The 19,642-nt window shown below is 34.0% G+C and overlaps 1 protein-coding gene across 1 annotated transcript in view; it reads right to left on the bottom strand.

Annotated features, from left to right (window-relative positions):
• Positions 1–19,040, bottom strand: part of LOC133329455 (chitin deacetylase 1) — a 38,989-nt gene extending 19,949 nt beyond the window's left edge. The window contains exons 1-2 of the mRNA XM_061537927.1: positions 18,975–19,040; positions 13,289–13,431 (exon numbers count right to left, since the gene is read on the bottom strand). Of these exons, the coding sequence (XP_061393911.1) occupies positions 13,289–13,431; positions 18,975–19,040 (209 nt within the window). The remainder of the gene's footprint in view (positions 1–13,288; positions 13,432–18,974) is intronic.
• Positions 19,041–19,642: the final 602 nt, after the last annotated feature.

Raw genomic sequence — 19,642 nt, 5'->3', positions numbered from 1 at the left:
ATAATATCCTTCATTTCGAATTCTAAACATTATTCTCTCTTTTTCATCAGACGCAACCACAACATGTAGGAAACAATTCACAAATAAAATCATCATAAACATAACAACAATTTGTGTTAATTTCCGTCTGAATTTACAAAATTAACAACAACAAAAACCTACTATGACTTGTAGGTTTTTGTTGTAATTTTTAAAATGTATAGTTTACAAGCTAAAACACATTCATATGGGAATGCAACTGGCTGTGAAGTGGAGTCGGAAATGTTTCCTGTGATTATGTTATTGTTAATGCTTTTCTGGTGAAACTTTACATAAATGATTTTAATATGGAATGAAAGTTGTTTGCATTAAATTATTCCGGATGCTATGGGTGGTGCGGTGAATTACATCATTACATATCCCGTGATCCTTAACCCATTCGTTGGTGTTGAGGAGTGAAGTTTTTTAAAATCATTAGAATTGTGAAGGTTAATTTCATTTCTCCCACAACAACATATGTTTCTTTTCACCACAACACGTACACACACAAATATACCAAATACAGTAGAGTCCCAATATAGGGAAAAATTTAATCATTCGTAATATGAAAATAATAGAGAGGGAATCAAATTGTTCTTATATAGAACACATCAGTATAGTGATCAAAAATTTTATTTTTTAATTCGGACCTATAGCAGTCAAAATTAAAATCTTCATGTGAAAATAACAAAAAAATGTGTCCATACGACATATCGAATGTAGTATACACTAATCCCGACTTTTGTGGGGTAGGTAACAGGTATAATGAACCTATATATCCGAATCTATACTTAGTATAAATATAAAGGTCTGATAAGTTTAGACCACACATAATTCACTATTCAAATGTGTTTCTGATATGTTTTTTAACGACTTTAACACATTGTTCCACTAAAGGGCTTTGAATTTTGCATTTCGGGCTGTTTGAGGGATGAAAGTATCTTTGCAGAATATTTTGATATAGTTACCTATATCTGTACCTGTTTTGACAAAGAGTTATATGAAGGACTAATCGATTTATTGCATTTTCAATGAACATCATATGGTGGAGGGCAAAAAAATTTCTGCCCGGCCGAACAGATACCTTTCCACTTTATCTAAATTCTACTGTAGCACATGTGTACAGCTGTTTTTTTGCTAACCCAAAACAAAAATTAAATTGAAAACTTTATAATGACCCCAGAATCAAGTTAGATTTTTCTGCTGTTAACGATTTTACAGCAAACATACACGTTTTATTTTCTGATTTTTGTTGTTGGCCACATTAAACTTTAAAAAACAAATTACCTCATAATCAGGTTTTGGGAAGAAAACTTCTGTAGCACAACATAATGTTCAGTGGATATAGGGAGGATGGAAGATTTTCGAAAATTCCATTCCATATGTTAGATAATGTAAGGAGAATTGTAAAAATTAACCATTTTTCTCACTGGGGGTGAAACACTCAGTCACCACTTTGTGACGTGATTCTCAGGCAATGGCATGAATTATAGATGGACAAATCACATCACTTTTTCAGGTTACATTTAAACATTCGAGTGATAAAATGAAGATTTTCAGTGTGTGGGTGTGTCTACTCATTGCAATAAGTCATGTCCTTTTTTTAGGGTAAAATAACCAAGGTATGTAATTGTATTTACAACACACGATGCGATGTAACCGCAATACATGTACAAATTTTACTTTAAAATGTTTACCCATTGAATGAAATGAATAACAGCAGTTTTCTTGTTTACCAACGAACTTTTTTTTTTTGGCTGGCCATATGATTTCCGCTCAATGAAACTAAAAATTACAACAATATAAAAATTATTACATCTTTGGACCTGATATGAAACAGAACTTCGATCATCAATTTTTCAAAGACTTCAATTTTTCAATCCAATTTATTAAAACAACTCATACTCTGAGGTTGACTTCGAAAATAATTTGTGCATAATCTATGTGAAATATAGGCTTCGTACCAAAATTATATATAAATTGGCCCATATTTAAATTTTCATTATCATGTAGCCCTGTTATAAGCTTGTGGATAAAGGTATTAATTCATAAACTCATACTAAGCTACAAAGAGCCAGTTATCCTATACAAAACCATAGCTGTCAAAAAAAAGAAGTAAATAAAACATTATCCTTGAGGGGGAAAATGAATGGAAAGACCGCAGACAGAAAGGTTCAAAGAATATGGTTTCTAGAAGAACCTCAGGCTCATAGTGGGGTTTCAATTCAAAATGTTGAAGATACGTTTATGTTGCTGCAATGGATAAGGTCCAAGCTCTGACATATCAACCATATAATGTTCCGTTCCCTCTGTTAGTCACAGTTTTCAAACGAAGTGGTTGTAATTCTCCATTCAAAGTCCTAGACGGATTAACTAGAACAAGTTATAATAGTTTGACATTTGAGTTCTGTGGGATTTAACCCTGTTAACCGGTCATTTTTTACTAACTAATAGTATAGTATATTGTATATCTATACATCATCCCGATACGTCATCTATTAGAACATATTTTAATAAATAAATAATTTTTTAGGTTATCTTCTCATCTGGATTTCGGATTCTCGAATAGTAAAATCTCTATGCCATATAGATTTTAAATAAAGGCATAAAGGATGCAACCCAATTTTACAAATTTAAAATTTCCAAGCCGAATTTTGCAACCAATGTGGCCTACTTCGGCATTATGGGTTCGGTTTCGGTTTCCGGAGGATAAAAAAACCTCCTGACTAAAAATTATATATGTCTATGATTTGACATAACCTTGACCTCAGTGTCTGGTCTATTTTAGGTGTTTTGAGTATCCTAACCGCAATGGCTGCAATTAGTTAGAGGAAACAAAAAGTTCGACTTTGTCTAATTTTATACAATTTTGTACTCGTGATAAAGATATGGAAAGTTTTTTGGCATAGCCTTGGCTAAATTTGATCTGAATATGCTTGCCGTCTAGATGCAACATTTTGAAGTTTATTTTCATCATCATTAGCCTTTTTATAAACAATAAATGTAAACATTCTGGCCTATTTTAGGCGTACAACGATTAGCATCGCTCCTAAAAACTATGGCCCTCAGAAGTGGGCCTCATACTGCCATGAATTATAAATCCCCAATCACTGGATATCTTAGTTAAATTCCAGGCGACGAGGAGGGATCTCCGATCAGGATGCAGAATTTCAAAGGCTATCAGGCCTGAGTTTTGCCGACGTAGAACTACTTCGCTGTTGTCACAAAGGAAAGGGAGATCATATGGTAGGGATCATGACTGGTCACTGCAGAACGAGATCGCTAAAATCCAAAATCCGAGGATGAAGATGAGCTCGAAACAACTGAACATATACTATGTAAATGTCCATTGACATTTGGCAAGTATGATTTTTTCTCCGGAATTGAAACCATAAAAATGTTACCCATTCCCATTTCTTTTTCATATACTGACAACTTTCGTTTCATCCTTTTTGCAGTGAATACAATCCGTACAATATGCAAGTTTTGTCCTTTTCTCACAAAAAGTGTTAGACCATTTTATCCGCCAAATGTTACTCAATTATCATCAAAACATTCATGATTATTCGGTGGATGGGGATTTCCCTTCAGAGTATAAAATTTCGTAATAATCGGATCAGACAAAAATATAGATTGTGGTCCGTACTAACCGATCCAGACTTTCATGGAAACTTGAGCGCCGATGGGTCTATAGATGCGACAGGTGCTGAGCGAACTTGACCTTTGGCGATTAAAGGGATATGATACTTAAAGGGAATTTCCAACCCCTACACTATGAGCTTCATTTTGTCGCATATTGTAATTATTAATCGCAGCAAAAATTTTCATTTGAATATCTTATTTGAATATTATATTTGAAATTAAATATATTGCTAAGTATTGAAACCCTTCAAATTATTATTTTTCTACCTCTCAGTCATGAAAATTAAATTTTCTTTTAAAAAACTATACGATATGTAATCAGGGAAGATATTACGTCTGTCGACCTGTCCCTTTCTTTCTTTTCACCTTCCCAATTTATTCTTATACTTCTCGCAATACAAAACTTGTGAATTAAAATATCACAACAGCGGCCACATTTCACGCTTTCACAATTCTAGCAGACAAACCAAAAAATAAATAAAAGCAAATATTTACATACAGATTAAGCTATTGTTTTCGAAACTATACTACAAATATTACCCGAAAACAACGACAACGACAACAAATACAATAACACTACAGAATTTCCATCTAATTCGGTACTTGAACATCTGCAACATATTTCACAGTCAAATGATTCCATTCCCAAGTACACACAGCACACTCCCCCACACAACCATACACCACTGCCACTGCTACTACTACCAAATAATTGTTTGGTGAAAATTTATATTTCGTGGTCTTTTGGTAATATTTTCCAGTTATCTATTCATAATCAAATTTTTATGTTTCAGGTTTTGTTGTCGTTGTTGTTGTTTTTCCCCATTACTTTATTCCTTTTGTTGGCTTTGGTTGTTTAATTTGACCACGGAGAAATAATTTCTACACCTTGAACAATGAGATTTTCAGTTGAGTTTTTCTTTTTTGGGTATGAGTGGTAAAAATATTGTTAATTATATTTGTTGGCTCAAAAACTCACACACCAACACAATGGCAATTGGAAAATTTGCAAAAAAAATATATATTTTGTTTTAGCGGTTACTTTGGTTTGTATTTGGTACAGTGGTACAGGGTATTATGGCTTTATGCATATGTTTGTAACAGGCAAAAATAATCGAGATAGACCCATGGTTCCTTTTGAGAATATGCATAGAATCACTTTCTGAGTCGATTTATACATGTCCGTCTGTCCGTCCGTCTGTCCGTCCATGTATTTTTGTTAACAAAGTACAGGTCGCATTTATGATCCGATTTGGATGGAATTTGGCACAGGTCACTTATTTGGCCCAAGGACGAACCTTATTGAAATTGGAGAAAATCGGTCCACGTTTAGGCATAGCTCCCATATAAGGGTACACGTTTAGGCATAGCTCCCATATGAGGGTACCCCCAAATGTTCGGTATTTTGAGGTTCTTGATCGCATTTTTCGACCGAATTCGCTGAAATTTAGTACTTTGTGTTCTTATTGAGTAGCAAATCTCCGTACCAAAAATTATAAATAAAGGTACATTTTTCGGAAAGCCCCCATATAAGATTACCTCCAATTTTTTGGTATTTTGGGGGTTCTGATCGTATTTTTCTACCAAATTGACTGTAATTTAGTACGTCGAGTTTTTATTAGGTAGCACATCTATCCACTATAAATTATAAATATTGGTCAATTTTTTCTGGTAGCCCCCATATAAGGATACCCGCCATTTTCGGTAAAGACATAATACTCTGTGGTACAGGGTATTATGTATTTGTGCATATGTTTGTAACAGGCAAAAGGAAACGAGACAGACACATGGTTCCTTTTGAGAATATGAATAGAATCACTTTTTGAGTCGATTTAAGCACGAAATTTGGCACAGCGTAACAAATTAGGTCTAGAATTATGTGTGTTAAGTTTCCTGAAAATCGGTTCAGATTTATATATAGCTCACATATATATTTCCGTCCGATTTAATGTAAATGGTATACCAAAGTCCCTATATATCTCTCGTTTTGCACGAAAATTGGCACAGCGTAATGAATTAGGTCTAGAATTATGTGTGTTAAGTTTCCTGAAAATCGGTTCGGATTTGGATATAGCTCCCATATATATTTTCGTCCGATTTAAGGTAAATTGTGCACAAAAGTCCCTATATATCTCTCGAATTGCACTAAATTTGGCACAGCGTAATGAATTAGGTATAGATGTGTGTTAAGTTTCCTGAAATCGGTTCAGATTTAGATATAGCTTCTATATCTGACCAAATGAACAATTTAGTATCGGTTGCGGAATGACTTGTTTATGGTTCCAATTTCATTTTACTGGTCCTTTAAAAATGGGACATCTGTTAGGATTCATCTGTTGAATATACTCAAAGTGGTGAAGGGTATCATATAGTCGGCCCCGTCCGACTTTTTTTCATTTTTTTTTATTTTATTTGAATATATTTCAGTTTGATATAATGAAATTGCATAAATTTCGGTTTGGTGAAGATTTTGGATTATTGTTCTTTCGGCGGTGTTTTTGCTGTTGTTGGTGATGGTAAGAACAACAATGGGTGTGAGCTGAGTGGTAATAGGGGAGGCAATAAGAGAAAATAATCGATGGAAATATGGTATTTCCGAGGAGGAGTTTTATCAAAAAGAGATCTAAAGGTTAATAAAAATTTGGAGATTTAGATATGGAATAAAATGTATCAACTCAGGGTGAACATAGTTCAGAAGAGTAACCAATCAACATATATTAAGGATATATTGTGGATATGTGTTGTTGTATACTTGGTTAAAAATAGGTCAATTAAGAAGTCTCCGGTCTACTATATGGGCAATGCTGCAAAAATTATACTCAATAATTTTTTAATTACCCATAAGCATAACCTAAAATCATGGACAATATTGTACTCAAATTATACCACATCCTGAACGAAAATGTAATTTTCGCCCATATCATCCGAAAAATATTTTGGTATTGTCATCCCTGCCTGACAAACTTTAAATCAACTATTCGACTAAGAACGCCAAAATTCATTTCTTCAGTTATTGAAAACTTTTCGTTTTTTGAGAAATAAACAATGGTTGGGAGAAAGAAGAAATGACTATTGTTTTTTCCTTCTTGTGTTCTTATTTACCAAGCTCTTTTGCACAACAAATAGATTGAGATTGAGCAGGTGGTGAAGTAGTGCCGCAAATGTATTTTTTTGGGTTTAGGATTGAAATTAAATTACGTGCGGATGCAACCAATTCTAAGCAAAAAATATTTCACTTTGCCAAGATGCTTTCTGAGTTTGGGAGAATGGAGAAACGTTTTTAGAAATCTACTTCAAATAAATGTCGAGAAAAAAAAATATGATGGATGAACAAAATCAAAAATATTTTTTATAATTTTAAGGGCCTCATGGTATTTCTAATTTGGATAGGCCTCGAAAAATATTTTTTAAAAGATTCACGCCTTGGATAGGCCTCGAAAAATATTATTTAAAAAATCAATGCTATGGATTTGAAAAAATGTTCTTTAAAAAATTCAATCAAAGCCTTGTATTGGTTCACAAAAAACCTTGCATGGTCATTCAAAAAATATTCTTTAAAATGAAAAACTATTATGTAGAAATCCACACCTTGCACTGGTCCTTGACAAAAATATTCATTAACCAGTGAGCGGAGCAGTATATTCGGACGGGGCCGATCATATCATACCCTACATAACTTCGACGAAAATCTAACTTCCTATGGTTCTATATTCAGAGCTTGGGCAATATTTCGCGATATTTGCAACCTCTAGACCGACTAGATGTCAACAAATATTTCTAATATTCAGTAGACAAGGGCTATACTTGTCCAGATTCTCTTTACCGTGGGTTATGTTTTGCTGTTAAGCTTTCAATTGTTGCCTGTAGATCGACTTGAAAAAAACAAAACACAAACAATTAAGTTTTCTGTCCACGTCATTCCAATATTTTTATCTGATCATCACCGAAAATTATAGGCATTATGGTCCTTGACCATAACTGGAACCTCATGGAACATTTCAAAGCGATCAGCGCTATATTTCCGCCGTCTAGTGTGATAATGGGTTACTAAATAATATCAGAATACGTAAGCACCTGTAAATATTTACGTGTAACTCCCACATCCGAGTACATACGACAATATAATTGGCATCAATTCAAAGGTCAACAACTCCTTTTGGATATACTATCAACTTCTCGGGTCTATGTCCTTCAGGAGTAAATATATACGCTATAGAATACAAATTTTGTAATTTTTCACACAAAAGTCAGTGTCCATTTGACCCGGTAAATATTGACCCATCTTTATCAAAAAATGCTTGCTTATTCTTTGGCCCGATTCCCTTCTCCATGTAAAAAATCGAAATGTTTGGGCCATAATTTTGGCCTCTGGAGCGACCAGAAAAACCAACAAAAATTAAGTATTTGGTCCATTTCATCCCCTAAATATTAAACGATCTTTACCAAAATATAGGGGTCTTCATTGGGCCGAACCCATCCCACATGCAAAATTTCGTGAAGATTGGTCCATAACTGTGGCCTGTATCCTATTTATAAATTATAATGGACAGACGGACGGACGGACACACATGTCTAGATCGACTCAGCTAGTCGAGATATGACGATTGGTATACTTAAAGGTGGGTCTAGGACCAATATTTCGCCTTCTCCATGTAAAAATGTTTGGGACATAATTGCGGCCTCCGGAACGACCAGAAAAACCGACAAAAATTAAGTATTTAGTCCATTTCATCCCATAAATATTAAACGATCTTTACCAAAAACAATAGGGGTCTTCATTGGGCCGAACCCATCCTACATGCAAAATTTCGTGAAGATTGGTCCATATCTGTGGCCTGAATCCTATTTACAAATTATAATGGACAGACGGACGGACGGACACACATGTCTAGATCGACTCAGCTAGTCGAGATATGACGATTGTTATACTTAAAGGTGGGTCTAGGACCAATATTTCGCGGCCTTACAAACTCTTGGGGCTGCACAAATCTATAATACCCTGAAAACATAGTTGTGTAGGTTATAAAAATCTACGCCTTGTGTTCATGCTTGAAAAAATAATTTTTAAGGAATCCAAGTCCTTGGTAACAAAATTTTTAAAATCAACACCTTGAGTTGTCCTTACTCTTGTCCTTGTTGAGTGGTTCTTAAAAAATATTAAAATAATCATCGCCTTGGCTAGTTCCTGAAAAATATTTTTTTTTTACAAAATCCACAATCTGTTTGGACGTGGAAAGCAGTCTCGTCCATAAAAATTATTTAAAAATAAACCAATTTTTATGTTGTTCATTTGTACAACCAACAAAAAATCACCCTTACATCTTCAATTATTCTCTTTCACATTTAATTGCAAAATATTTATTTAATTTACATAACCACACATATACACACACACTCGGAACTGACTAACTGACCAATCAAATTAAAATTTAGTAAAATAAATTTCTTTCAATTTGTTGCCCAGTTAAACGAATTACCAAACAAGTTGTTGAAGAATATAAATTAGACAAATTTATTATAGTTAAAAGCATTTAAAATTATTTTTTAAGGGTATTTTGTGGTATGCTTATAAAATATTAGGAAAAAATAAACTACAAAAAACCAACCACATTCTTTATAAGAAGCCAACTACAAAGAAAACAAATTTCCCCAAAATAAAAACATTTCTTTAGCACTTGATGGTGTTGTGTTTTTGTTTGGAATTTCATAACAACTGTAATACTAGCCGAGAAGAAAAACAAGGAAATACCAAAAGGAATACAAAGCAGAAAAATGTAGTAGTAATGCAATAGATAACAACATCAGCAGTTGTTGTAAAAAAAGAAGTGCCACTAAATCATAGTTCTTTTCGAGGGCGTAACAGGCTATGCTAAAAGCAGAAAAAGCTGATATTCTCTCTAACAAAAAAATTATGAAATATTTCATTCTTTAGTTATTTTTCGGTTTATTTTTGCTTTTCTCTTTGTTTTTTTTGTCTTTGTTTATTTGGGTGTTTCAATTTTTCTGCTTAGTTATTTTCATTTCTTTTCTGGGGGGTTTTTATTTCAATTCGTATTCCCGTTAAAAATGTATTTAATCATTTTTTAATATTTCTCCCTCTCTTTTGTTTTATTTTTTTTTTCGTTGTCCATCGTTCTGGCTATTTTCTGTTCATCGCATGGAAATAGCCATTCATTCAGTTAGTTAGAAAAGGCAGAAGCAATGGACAAAAATATAGCTCAAAATTTCTGCCTTGTCTATTATTCCATATTGAAAGCGGTATTCTTAAACCATATTTTTTCTTATAGGAGGGATTTTTACAAGGGAGGATGCCTTTCAAATATTGAAAAAATATTTTTCACGAAACCTTATAAGATGAGATTAATTTAAATTTGTTTTGCAAGAACCTTTACAAACATGGATTTTTTTTTAAATATTTCTTTAACGGGCCCTTCAGAGCAAGGATTGGCTTATAGTGGATTTTTGTAAAAAGGGTTTGTTTGAATATGTGGATTCTCATATATTTGTTCGTGGACTCTTAGAAAGTGGAATTTTAAAAATTATTTTTTCATAAAGATTGATTTTTTATTGATTTGATTCCATTGATCTTGTAAGATGAAATTTTTGTTTAATTAGGTTTTGATGGACTCTTATAATGTGGATAAAAAATATTCATAGACCCTTTTTAGGAGCAATTATTTAATGCGGGGTTTTGTCAAGTTCGGATTTATTAAAAATTATTTTTTGGGGATCTTAATATGATCGGATTTATTAAAAATATGTTTTTCAGAGACCCTTATTTTACGGAGATTTTTTAGTAGTGTTGGCGGTTTATTTGGGATATAATTTGCATTTTGTTTTTGCAAAATAGTCAGGCTGAATCCCAGTTTGTTGTTTAAAAAAAGAAAAAAAAAATTAGTGAGGAATGTATGGCATTGTTTGGCGAGGAGTAAGGCAGGGAAGACTATAGTTTCGGATCACGCCACTGATCCTCATCAGTTCCCTTAGTTTTTTGTTGGGATATTCTCCCCAGAAGCTATTGCTTCTATACAAAAAACCTTTCATACCCAAATGTCTCTTGTAACAAAGCGAAGTACTTAGCTGACCAACGACAGAAACTGCATGAGAATTTCGCTGGAGCCTCACTTCGAGGTTAACACGATACAGGCCACAGTTATGGACCAATCGCCACGAAATTGCATGTATGTCCGAATATAGCCAAATGCCATACACTTTATTTCTGCCTGTTTTCTGGTCTGTTTTTGTTCCAGAGGCCTCAATTATGATTTGAACATCAGGAAATTTTATATATATATATATATATATATGAATTCTTGATCAGCGTAAATTACAATGACAATTTAGGCATATCTGTCCGCCTCTCTTTTATAATCACTCTAACGAATTGAGGTAGCTCTCCACACTGGCATAGAATTGGCTTTTGTCTGCAGGCAGTTCAAGTTCGAAGATGGGATATATAGCTATAGGCATAGCTCCCATATAAGGGTACCCCTCAATTTTCGGTATTTTAGGGTTCTTGAGCGCGTTTTTTAACCGAATACCAAATTTCTCTTCTAAAAATTTTAAATATGGGTCCACTTTTTTCTCGTAGACCCCATATAACGGTGCCCCAAATTTCCAGTATCCTGGGGCGTTTGATCGTATTTTTTGAATGGCCGTAATTTAATACTTTGAGTTCTTATTGGGTAGGAAATCTCCCTGCAAAAATTATAAATACAGGTCTATTTTTCCAGATAGCCCCCAAATTTTGGTATTTTTTAGTCGTATTTGGTAAAAAATCTCCTCCCACAATTTTTTTATATTCGTCCCTTTTTTAGAGATATACCCTGTACCACACTGCTGTATAGGGTGTTATGTGAATTTGTTTGTGATAAGAAAAAGAAATCGAGATAGACCCATGGTTCCTTTTGAGAATATGCATAGAGTCACTTTCTGAGTCGATTTGTTCATGTCCGCCCTGTGATCAAAGTACAGGGCGCATTTATGATCCGATTTTAATGAAAATTTGCACAGGTCACTTTTTTGACCCAAGGACGAACCCTTTTGAAATTGGAGATAATCGTTTCAGATTATTATATAGCTTCCATATATAGTTTCGTCCAATTTTATGTAAATGGTACACCAAACTCCCATTATTGGTCCGATTGAGAACATTTTGCACATAGTACTGAATTATGTCCTGATTGATGTGTACGTTTTGTTTTAAATTGGTACAGATTTAGATATAACTCCTATATATAGTGTCATCCGATTTTGTGTAAATGGAGCATTATACTGCCAATATTTGTCCGATTGAAGCAAAATTTTACACAGAGTACTGAATTAGATCCAGATTGATGTATGCGAAGTTTTGTTGGAATCGATTCAGATTTAGATATAGCTTCGTCCGATTTTATGTAAGAGGAGCATTAACATTAAATTTTTCATAAATTTAAATGGGGTGTTTTAATTTAATTCAAATATCTAAGTACGCAGTTAATTTCGTCGGATTCCATGTCTATTCTATCAAAAGGATATTGGTCATATATAAATATTGTATATACCCAAAGTAATGAAGTGTTTCATATAGTCGGTTATAAATTAATTTTGATCTGAAACTACACCTTCCCCACTAGTCGAGTTTTTTTATATTTATTGAAATTAATTGCTTTACACTAAACGTCAATGTTATATGAACTTATGTTTTTCTTCTGAATTTTTATGTGGACTTTTATAATAATTTATTTCCTAAAATTAATTTATTTAAATTTTTTTTTTGTTTTTTTTCCTTTTAAGTGGGATTAGAAAAAATATACTATATAATGTGGATTTTTAAAGAATTTTCATTAGAGGATCCTTATATGCGCAAATTCATTTGATTTTAATTAATGTTGCAATCAATTTGCAAAATATATCATGTCCGTTTATTTGGTAAATTAGGAGCCCATTGAGGTCCATATAGGATTAAAAATATCAGGAAATGTGTTGTGGTAGTTCATGCCATCACTTCAGTTCAAACATTGAATTTGAGTTGCGTAATTGAGATCTACATTTATCTATATCATGGTCCATACAAATTTCTACATTACGTATACTACATGGTTTCATATATTCTAAATACATATTTGTCCAAATCATGATATTTTTTTTATATTCGTTATTGTCATCACTGTTTGACTTGTATATACGACTTTATTTTGGGCAGTAGATTGTTTATCATTTTTATGTTTTTGCTAAAACATTCACACTATGTTTTTGGCTTTGTTTTTCTATTTTTTTTCTTCCATATTTCACGTTAAAAATGTCGACTTCTATTTCATTTCTTTTACTCCATTTCTATGAAAAATTGTTGTCACTAGTTTGTAAAAATTTAAAAACGCATATACATAAGTGGCCATTACCAAAGACATTACTTTAGAAATGTGATTTTTTGGGTCTTTTTCTGAATAATACTTTTCACGTAACATTCGTTTACATTGCAAAACAAATAGGCCATCTAGGCGTATGAGTTATACACATTCACAGAATAAGTGCACCACTCATCACTCATACGCAGTGGAGCACAACAATGATCAAAATTATTTATTTTGTTTGCAAATACAATTTTCTTTAATTGTAAATTGTGTTTAATTAAAAAAAATAAACTTACCTATATTCATGTGACATGAAGAAGGTACCACGAATGTTGCAGCCATTAGGATTTTTACGTTTGCCGTTGAAAATCTTCAAGTAATGATCGTAATTATTCAAATTGACAGCACCATCGAAGGTCAACATAATCATTTGGGGGATCTGTAAGAAAGGGGCAAATAAAAAAAAAAAAAAAATATTAGGCATATATTTTATTTCTTTTTATTTTCAAATATAAAAATAATAATACTGTACAAGAAGATGTTGATGGGAGGAAAATTCCATATGGGTTGAAAAGCCCTTAGAGAATATAATAACAGCACAGAAAGAAAAATTCACCATAGGTCAAATTGTCCATGCATTTTTTTGTTAACTCTAAAGTTACCAACTAAAAAGATAATTTTTGTTCATATCTTGCTACTATTGAAATATTTTTCATTTTTCAATATTTGATTTCAACATCTCCTTTTTCCAATAAAAAAAATTATAATAATTTCCAGATCATTTACCAAGACCACAATAACCAATAATATCATTTCAACTACATTATCATTTCTCACTAGTTATGAGATTTATTTAATAGACTTATAAATATTTAATGTTTTTTCTTCTCTACAGTTTTTTGAGTTCACAACACCACTATTGTACATTGCAACAACAACAGAAGAAAAAAAAATACTAGCCAAGCATAAATAGCCATATCGACACAAAATGACGAACATTCAAGGAATTCTTGGAATTTTTGTCACTTCAACTTCAAGTAAAATGCAAATCTAATATAAAACCAGTAAGGAAAGTTCAAAAGTCGGACTGGCCGACTATATGACACCCTTCACCACTTTGGGTACATGCAAGACATGTTAATATCTACAATATCCTGTAGGTAGAACGGTCATAGAATCTTTGGAGGACCATTGAGATGGAATCGGGCAAAGTTAAATGTGCTCTGCTAGATAAATATTTGAACCAATTGAAAACCCCCTTACACATAACATTCTGAAATCAATGAAAAATTGCATGTCAAACGGACAGACATGGATTATTTGGTGTACCATTTGTATGAAATCCATTCAAATTATGTATGGGAGCTATATATAAGCAAATGGACCTAATTGAGTAACCGTTGCATATACCATTTCTTTTTTTGTAATCACTATATTCAATTTAATACCCTCAGCCAAATTTCGTGTAACCACCATTTACATAAAATCGAACGAAAATATATATAAGACCTATATTGAAATCTGAGCCGATTTTAACTAAACTTCGCAGACATCAGTCCGGACCTAAATCAGTACTCTGTTCAAAATTTTGTCCCAATCGGACTAATATTGTGAGTTTGTTGTATCATTCGACAAAAAAAAAAAAAAAAAAAAAAATCGGACGAAAATATATAAGGGAGCTATATCTAAATCTGAACCGATTTTAACAAAACGTAGCAGACATCAGTCTTCTCTGTGCAAATTTTTGTCCAAATCGGGCAAATATTGGGAGTTTGGTGCATCATTCACATACATTCGGACGACTATATATATGGGAGCTATATCTAAATCTGAACCGATTTCATACATTAGTCTGGACCTAATTCAGAACTCTGTGCAAATTTTTGTCCAAAGCGGACAAATATTGGGAGTTTGTTGTATCATTCGCCAAAAAATCAGACGAAACTATATATGGGAGCTATATCTAAATCTGAACCGATTTAAACAAAACTTCGCAGATATCAGTCTGGACCTAATTCAGAACTCTGTGCAAATTTTTGTCCAAATCGGACAAATATTGTGAGTTTGTTGTATCATTCGCCAAAAAAAAATCGGACGAAAATATATAAGGGAGCTATATCTAAATCTGAACCAATTTTAAGTAAACTTCGCAGACATCAGTCCGGACCTAATTCAGTACTCTGTGCAAAATTTTGTCCCAATCGCACAAATATTGGGAGATTGGTGCATCATTCACATACAATCGGACGACTATATATATGGGAGCTATATCTAAATCTGAACCGATTCCAACACACATAAGTATGGATCTGATTCAATGCGCTGTGCAAAATTTTGTCCCAATCGGTGCATCATTTACATTAAATCGGACGAAACAATATATGGGAGCTATATCTAAATCTGAACCGATTTTAACAAAACTTCGCAGACATCAGTCTAAACCTAATTCAGAACTCTGTGAAAATTTTTGTCCAAATCGGACAAATATTGGGAGTTTGGTGCATCATTCACATACAATCGGACAACTATATATATAGGAGCTATATCTAAATCTGAACCGATTCCAACACATTCTGATTCAGTGCGATGTGCAAAGTTTTGTCCCAATCGGACAAACATTGGGTAGCTTGGTGCATCATTTACATAAAATCGGACGAAACTATATCAAAACCTGAACCGATTTTCTCCAATTTCAATAGGGTTCGTCCTTGGGCCAAATAAGTGAACTGTGCCAAATTTCATCCATATCGGATTATAAATGCGAACTCCACTTTGTTAACAAAAACACATGGACGGACGGACATACGTAAATCGACTCAGAAAGTGATTCTATGCATATTCCCAAAAGGAACCATGGGTCTATCTCGATTCCTTTTGCCTGTTACAAACATATGCACAAAGACATAATACCCTGTACCACGGTTTGGTGAAGGGTATACAAATAAGGCAGAAAAATGCAAAAAAAAATATTTCTAAGAATTCTTGATTTTTTTTCTCTCTCGCCATAAAACGTTTTCTATGCCAGCAGAAGACGGTGAAAACACAAGTGGGCGAAGAAATGACAATTTTCATAACAACAACAACAGAAAAACCAAAGCCAACGAAAAAAATAATAATAAACCGGAAAAATGTATTTACATTTCCACTTGTCGACGACAAATAAGGGAAATATTTTTCACTTTAACATTCAACGGATCTCAGAGGGACGGGGGGAAATAATTTTTTTTTTTTCAAAAAAAAAAAAAAAGGAAAAAATGAACACAGAAAAAAAAAATTGGAATGCAAAGTTCAAGTGGCTCTGAAGGTGCCGGCTTGTGATGACGTTGAGGAAACTGGACCTTAAGTAATACGCGAAATGATACTTTTCATAAATAAATTGGGTTGAGTGGTGGTTAGTGGGTGGAGGAGCAGCAACTGCTACCAACCAAACATTTGCATTCGTTGCCATTGCAGTTAGCATGAAAAAGGTTAGCCATTGCCCTTGCGCTGAGGTAAAATGAAAATTCAATGGTGCTGCTGTTATGCATCCTGATTATGGTGATGTTGGTGAAGGTGGTAACTGGTGAAGGCGGTAACTGGTGAAGGCGGTAGCTGGTGAAGGTGGCAGCTGGTGAATGTGGTAGTATTTATGTTGGCTATTTTGCATCATAGCCTCATTTCTTGGAATTTTCGTTCTACATTTTTTTGGATTTTATGATTATTTTTTTAGACCACTCCACTTCTTTCCCCTTCCCATCTCTTTTCCCACCCTTTCCTTTGGAGTACAACTGCAAATCTTTTGGTTTATGGTTGAAATGGTTTGTTTTATGTTTTCACTGCTGCTGAACTGGCCTTAAATCATGGCATAATAGAAGTACCAGAGAAAATATTTTTTGAATTTTTGCAGAGTTTAGATTTTTGTTAGTTTTTTTTCTCTCATACTTCCTGTCTATATATTTTGACACTTGCCATGGATCCAAATGTTTTTCTTTCTTTTTTTTTGAATAGTCAATGATGTTATTGAACTGAGGAGCATCGGAATTGAAGTGTATGAATAATAAGTATTGACAGATGGTTGGTATGGATTTGAATGCCGGGATAAATGGATTGATGGTGTTTCATAGCTGCTTGTTGTTGGTTGAATGAATGAATGAATAGATGGACGGAAGACTAGTGGTGGCCAGTCGATTGTTTGTTATGAATAGACGGATATTTAGTTGAATAGAGATTTCTTTTTGTTGTTTTTTTTTTCTCTGGAATATTTTTTGTTTTTGTTACCAACCCAAATCTTTGTTGTTTGATGGCAAATCATATTGAGGCCAATGATAAGGGAATAATGAGTTGGTGTTGGTATTAAGAGGATTAAAGCATAGACTTTTAATGGCTACAATTCCATAATGGTAATTGGTATACAAAAATATATGAAATAAGGAAATAGACCGATTTCTTAAACGGATGGTAACTGGAGATAAAAAATGGATCACATACGATAACCCTATGCGAAAACGATAGTTGTCAAAGAGCGGTGAAGAACCATAAACGGTGGCCAAACCAGGAAGGTTTAGCTATTCATTTGGATGGAAGGGTTTTTTTATATTATGATTTGCTTCCATATGGCCATACGCTAAATATGCTTCCATATGGCCAAACGCTAAATTTTGATTTCTACTGTCAACAACTGGACCGTTTGAAGATAGCAATTGACCAGAAACGGCCAGAATTGGCCAACAGGAGAGGTGTCGAGAGGACAACGTTAGTAAAACCCTACCACTATTCCGCTAATGTCATCGACTACCGTCAACTCTAGACCGGACTTTGCAAAGTCTGGAGAGATAGACCTCCTGATATCTGATAGAAGAAATGGTTTCTTTCCGTCTCAGTCAGGTGGTACAGGGTATTATGTTTTTGTGCATATGTTTGTAACATGCAGAAGGAAACGAGGTAGACACTTGGTTCCTTTTGAGAATATGCATAGAATCATTTTCTAAGTCGATTTATGCATGTCCGTCCGTCCGTCCGCCCGCCCGTCTGTCTGTCCATGTTAAATTGTAAACAAAGTACAGGTCGCATTTCTTATCCAAATAGGATGAAATTTGGCACACCTAGTCTATTTGGCCCAAGGACGAACCCTATTGAAATTGGAAAAATCGGTTCAGATTTAGATATGGCTCCCATATATATATTTTCGTCCGATTTCATGTAAATGGTGTACAAAAGTCCCTATATATCTTCCGATTTGCACGAAATTTGGCATAACGAATTGAATAAACCCTAGAACGATGTGTGTTAAGTTTCGTGGAAATCGGTTCAGATTTAGGTATAGCTCCATATATATTTTCGCCCGATTTAATGTAGATGGTGTACCAACGACCCTATATGTCTTTCGATTTAGAAAAAAATTGGCATAGCGTACTGAAATAAGTCTAGAATGATGTGTGTTATGTTTCGTGGAAATGGGTTCATATTTAGATATAGCTCCCATATATTTTTGCCCGATTAAATTTTGCACGAAATTTGACATTGCGTACAGAATTGAGTCTAGAATGATGTGTATAAAGTTGCTGAAAATTGTCCAATTTTAAGACCCAAAGTTAGGCAGATTGCCACACAATTTTGCACAACGTACTAAAGTTTGTGTAACATAACATGTGTAAAGTTTTGCTGAAATCAGCTCGGATTTATTTTGCACAACGTGCTTAAAATAGTTTAGCCAAGTGTGTGTCATGTTTTGTTGAAATCCGTCCAAATTTAGTTGTATCTTTCATATAGTTTCGTCCGATTTTAAGTAGGACCCAAAATATGTCCATTAGGAACAAAACGTGCATACATTGATCTGAATTATTTTATGATCTAAGTCGATTCACGTTTAGATAAAGGTCACATATTTTAGTTCATCCAATTTCATGTTAATGGATCTTTTGTTAGGATGCATCTTTTAAATACACACATAGTGGTGAAGGGTATCATATAGTTGGCCCCGTCCGACTTTACTACTTTCCTTACTGGTTTGCATTGACGATACGAGGATGACACCATGAATACCCATCTGATTAATAACACGGTAACCATGGCGATTCCTCCAATTACGATAATCTCAAAAGAGAGATAAGTGAGTATGCTGATGTCAAGAAGTCATTGATTTGGCTATGGATGCTGATGATTTTCCCCAGGGGAAAAGGCGTGGTTTCCACTGGTAAAATGGATGATTCTTCAGCACCATTAAACACCAAATGTCCGAAGGTCAATTACACCAACCAGAAGGTGGAAGCTAGGAACTAAGTTTAAAAAGCTCTGACTGAAACCTCGGGGGCAATAATAAGGAAACATTGGTAACGACATACAAGGTCATCGATCGTTTTATTCTTAATTGTGCAGCCCCAGTCTTCATCCTTGCAAACAACTGAAAACAATGCCCTTCGAATAGCAACCAGATGACTAGGTTCGATCACCTACATGAGGAGAGCGGTATGCTGTCAGTCAGGTAACATAATGTGTTGTTGACTAGACAATTCCTGCTGGTAAGCTATTTGCCGTGATATTCCAAACATCACACAGTGATGGCCGATATTCCTCCGCGACACATCTGTTGGGACATCGTAATACGACAGATCGTCGATATCTAACGCCATGACATGTTTGTATTAAATGGCGGTGTCCGAAGACATAACTGT

The sequence above is a fragment of the Musca vetustissima genome, unplaced genomic scaffold, assembly GCF_032173495.1.
Source record: "Musca vetustissima isolate MV318-11 ecotype Yass unplaced genomic scaffold, APGP_CSIRO_Mvet_v1 utg10141, whole genome shotgun sequence".
In the NCBI taxonomy this organism is placed as follows: domain Eukaryota; kingdom Metazoa; phylum Arthropoda; class Insecta; order Diptera; family Muscidae; genus Musca; species Musca vetustissima.
Note: the sequence above shows the minus strand (reverse complement) of the source record. Positions and strands in the feature narration are given on the sequence as shown.